General features: G+C 45.7%; 1 protein-coding gene across 1 annotated transcript in view; it reads right to left on the reverse strand.

Moving 5' to 3' along the window:
• The window catches only part of TIMM50 (translocase of inner mitochondrial membrane 50), a 31934-nt gene extending 27397 nt beyond the window's left edge, over nucleotides 1–4537 (reverse strand). Inside the window, exons 1-3 of the mRNA XM_018576913.1 lie at nucleotides 4306–4537; nucleotides 1764–1908; nucleotides 262–293 (exon numbers count right to left, since the gene is read on the reverse strand). Coding sequence (XP_018432415.1) covers nucleotides 262–293; nucleotides 1764–1908; nucleotides 4306–4458 — 330 coding nt within the window. The 5' untranslated portion in view covers nucleotides 4459–4537. The remainder of the gene's footprint in view (nucleotides 1–261; nucleotides 294–1763; nucleotides 1909–4305) is intronic.
• Nucleotides 4538–5226: the final 689 nt, after the last annotated feature.

The following is a 5226-nucleotide window of genomic DNA, read 5'->3' on the forward strand; positions in this document are numbered from 1 at the left end:
GTACATGAGCAGTCATTCTGGTACTTAGTGGGGATGTACAGTGTACGTCTCCCGTCACTGAGGGGTTAAAGAATGGCAGATATTGAGGCTGAAGGGCAGATTGTCACCCTAGTGATAAAGAACACATGGAGCACAGTCCATGAGAACTAATCAGATTCAGCCTTTGTAAATTTACTAAAATGGGCTGCAAACTGAACTAAATGACCTTAGTAGGCTACACAGAGATGGAGAGGAGGAGTCTGAGAGGAGTGTATTCTTTACCTTGTTACCTTCTTCATCCACAGAACTGCTACCTGCAGGAAGAACACAGCAATCTCAGTTATTTATGCCGTAACTCACTCAGACATCACAAAGATCAGTAGTATGTGCAATGCGTACCAATAAGATTACTATACACTGAAAGGTGAATCCGGATTTGTTGCCAGAGGTTAACACATGTGTTTAAGTGCAGGGATAGGCAACCTCCACCCTCCAGCTATGCTGAAACTACAAATCCTTCACACTGCTGCCTCTGGCAGTCATGCCTGTGGCTGTCAGGTTCTCGCAATGTATCACGGGATTTGTAGCTGGAGCACGGAGGTTGCCTACCCCTGCTTTAGTGTAACATATATTCTGCATTATAGCTGACTGAGATAACACATTATGACTGGTAGGTTGATCCTGTTGTTCATCTTCTATATCTATCCACCATTACCATCAGCTTTTAAACAGACTTCATCGGAGCCTCTGAGAATACATCGGTGCTTCCTGATCATCAGTCTATCGGAGTCCACTGAAACCCTTATCTACACAGCATAGCATCATCCGACAAGAGGCTGCAGTCCCACAGAGAAGAACTCTGCAAAATCTAAAATCTTCCTACCAGGAATGTTATACAACTCAGATTACTGAGTAGGCTTTCTGACACTAGAACAGCTGCAATAGTACCTATTCAGTTGCAGCAGCTTACCTATACCCCAGTGATGGATAGGATAGATAGGCTAGACAGAGAGATGGGATAGACAGACAGAGAGATGGGATAGACAGACAGAGAGATGGGATAGACAGACAGAGAGATGGGATAGACAGACAGAGAGATGGGATAGACAGACAGAGAGATGGGATAGACAGACAGAGAGATGGGATAGACAGACAGAGAGATGGGATAGACAGACAGAGAGATGGGATAGACAGACAGAGAGATGGGATAGACAGACAGAGAGATGGGATAGACAGACAGAGAGATGGGATAGACAGACAGAGAGATGGGATAGACAGACAGAGAGATGGGATAGACAGACAGAGAGATGGGATAGACAGACAGAGAGATGGGATAATAGAATAGATCGGATAGATAGAGGAGAGATGAGATAGAAAAAAGAGAGATAGGATAGATAGAATAGATAGGATAGATAGAGAGAGGATAGATAGAATAGAGAGGATAGATAGAGAGATGGGATAGATAGAATAGATAGGATAGATAGAGAGAGGATAGATAGAATAGATAGAGGAGAGATGGGATAGATAGAATAGATAGGATAGATAGAGAGATGGGATAGATAGAGAGAGGATAGATAGAATAGATAGGATAGATAGAGGATAGATAGAATAGAGAGGATAGATAGGATAGATAGAGAGATGGGATAGATAGGATAGATAGAGGAGAGATGGGATAGATAGGATAGATAGAGAGATGGGATAGATAGGATAGATAGAGGAGAGATGGGATAGATAGAATAGATAGGATAGATAGAGAGATATTTAACATAAAATAGTGTTCTCACCAAAGTTATACACAATCATGCCGCTCCCCACGACTCCAAAAATACCAGCGGTCCTCAAGAGAAATTTTTTGGCTCTTGCTTTGTTTTCTTTCTGCTTTTTCTGCTGCTCCTCAGAGTCGGCATCGGCCTGGGGGTCCGCAGAGGCCTGTAGAGTGAAAAGACAATGCTGGGGGTCAGTATGAGGCGGGTGGATGATATAGAGAAGGATGCCAGACGTTCAGGAGGAGATTGAAGAGCAGCATCTGCAGCCATTATTGAGGCATTACAATGGAAGCAGTGCTGAGGAAAGATGTATATTATTACTCTTTGCTGATATATCCGATTGTCTGCGTCTTATTACTTCCTGTCCCCCTGACACCGTGTCACCGATAGAGGAAGGTATGTGAATCAACTTATGAAATTTAAATATACATATAGAAAAAGAACAAAAAAACTACCAAAATGTATTCAACAATTATTAATAATAGAAACGCCTCCTATGGTCCCCTGAAGAAGCTTTGTGCGAAACGTGTCAGCCCGGATAGGTCAGTCTTCCAGCAAATGGACAGTTAATGACTATCATGTTTGTAATAATGGATGTGTAATCAAGTTATGTCTGGTTGACGTTGGGCATATCCTGGGCTTATTGTTTCTTACAGCTCATGGGGGGGGGGATGGGGGTTAATTCACATGACCTTTTTATTTTTATTTATCTAATGTATGTTAAATGAATTTTGGTAGTTTTTACATATGCATTGGTCTCACACCTTTCTTTAAACCCTACATTTTTGTTTTTCTTTTTCTAAGAGGAAGATATGTCAAATCTCCCAAATGGAAAAACTGAAAGTGATAAGAACCTCGCCTAACCCTTCCCTATTCAAGAAAGCCTGGGGCCGGACTTAAGGGAGGAACTGACTACATAGCGGGCGATTCTACTTTTGGGTGTATTCGGTACAATGTCTACATTGAAGTATTAAAGTTTTATTGATGATAGAAAGTCTTATTGTCTGTAAAATAGATCTCTTGAAATGAATAATGAGGCAGAGAAAGCCAATTACTGCTCCGGTCCTGAAATAGTTAAGCCAACGGTGATTGGTAACACAGGTGTGATACAGAACTGTCACTGGTCCTTCTATGGATTATACATGCCGTCTGTGTGGCCTGGTATCGCTCATCACCAGTCCTTCTCTGTATCACCCCCGTCCTTTCTTACATAACCCCCGTCACCAGTCCTTCCCAGTATAACCATGGTCACCAGTCCTTCTCTGTATCACGCCGGTCGCCAGCCCTTCCCTCTAGGACCCCTGTCACCGGCCCTACCCTGTATTACTCCGGTCTCCAATCCTTCTCTGTATTAAACACTAATCGCTCATCACCAGTCCTTCTCTGTATCACCCCAGTCCTTTCTTACATAACAGCCATCACCAGTCATTCCTAGTATAACCCCCGTCACCAGTCCTTCTCTGCATCACCCCATCCTTTCTTACATAACCCGTCACCAGTCCTTCCCAGTATAACCCCGTCACCAGTCCTTCTCTGTATCACCCCGTCCTTTCTTACATAACCCATCACCAGTCCTTCCCAGTATAACCCCCTGTCACCAGTCCTTCTCTGTATCACCCCGTCCTTTCTTACATAACCAGTCACCAGTCCTTCCCAGTATAACCCCATCACCAGTCCTTCTCTGTATCACCCCGTCCTTTCTTACATAACCCATCACCAGTCCTTCCCAGTATAACCCCCTGTCACCAGTCCTTCCTTACATAACCCGTCACCAGTCCTTCCCTGTATAACCCTCGTCACCAGTCCTTCTCTGTATCACCCCGTCCTTTCTTACATAACCCATCACCAGTCCTTCCCAGTATAACCCCGTCACCAGTCCTTCTCTGTATCACCCCGTCCTTTCTTACATAACCCATCACCAGTCCTTCCCAGTATAACCCCCTGTCACCAGTCCTTCTCTGTATCACCCCGTCCTTTCTTACATAACCCGTCACCAGTCCTTCCCAGTATAACCCCCTGTCACCAGTCCTTCTCTGCATCACCCCATCCTTTCTTACATAACCCTGTCACCAGTCCTTCCCAGTAGGCAGTCCCTTCTTACATAACCCCCGTCACCAGTCCGTCCCAGTATAACCCCCGTCACCAGTCCGTCCCAATATAACCCCCGTCACCAGTCCTTCTCTGTATCACCGCAGTCCCTTCTTACATAACTCCTGTCACCAGTCCTTCCCAGTATAACCATGGTCACCAGTCCTTCTCAGTATCACCCCGGTCGCTGGCCCTTCCTTCTAGGACCCCTGTCACCGGCCCTACCCTGTATTACTCCGGTCGCCAATCCTTCTCTGTATTAAACACCACCTTCTGTCCAGGGTGACCCTCTATGTACACAGATCTGACTAGATGACAGCATGTACCAGGTAGAACACAAGAAGTGATAGACAAACTCATGGACATTTCCAGTGGATCTCTTCAATCCTGAGCACCAAAGACAGGTGACACCTGTACAGGGGTGGCACAGAGGTCAGGGGTCACACGGTTACATGTCCGGCGTCCCTCTCACCTCCTTCTCTTGGCTCCGTAGTTTGTCCTGCAGTACACTCCCTGTCAGACTCCCCCCGGGCCCGGAGCTCAGCAAACGGCATCCCAGCAGTGCCCGGGTAGACAGGAGAAACTGCCCTGTCCTCCCGCACGCAGGCACCAACGAGGCCGCCATCTTCCCCACACAGCACACACTAGCCAATCAGAAGGAAGCCGGTCAGAGCGTCACCCAATTAGCAATACTGTGCGACACAGCCAATGACAAGCTCGGAGCCTTCGACCAATAGGAGAGCCGCTTAAATCCTGCGCAGAGCACTGAAATAATAGCAATCTCTATGTCAAGGTCTGGCGGCCATGTTGTGATTGGCAGCAGAAAACAGCTGTCACTACACGTGGTGGGCGGGGACGGTAGGTTGTGGCTCCGCCCACTCAAACCAAATTGAATCTTTTCCCATACAAATAAAGGTGTAAATCTGAGTTGTAGCTGATCAATGAATGGAAAATAAAAGCACCGCTCCTCCTCCATGATCATCCTTCTCCATTGTGGTCAGGTGACCTTGGTTTGAACTTGCTTGGAAATTTGGAAACAAAAAATACTTTTTTTTTCCAATTAACATTAGTTGCAAATTTTAAAGTCACATGATATTTTAATGGAAATGGCGACGGTCACCAGGGCCCTCTTCCATCTGTACGGGCTGTGATTTGTAGTCTCTCTACAGCTTGGAATCAGTGGTGGAGCACCAGAGCCTGGTTGCAGCTGCGACCCTGGTAGATCTGCCACTGTCTCCAAGCTGTAGAGGTACTACAAATCCCAGCAATACATTATACAGCAATGCAGAATACCACCAGCTATAGAGGACTACAAATCACAGTAATGCATTAAAGATGAGAAATAGATAATCCGCGCTTCTGGAAAGGAGACTAAAGTGGAAATGTATAATAA

The sequence above is a fragment of the Nanorana parkeri genome, unplaced genomic scaffold (assembly GCF_000935625.1).
Source record: "Nanorana parkeri isolate BGI_ZX_2015 unplaced genomic scaffold, ASM93562v1 scaffold80, whole genome shotgun sequence".
NCBI lineage: Eukaryota > Metazoa > Chordata > Amphibia > Anura > Dicroglossidae > Nanorana > Nanorana parkeri.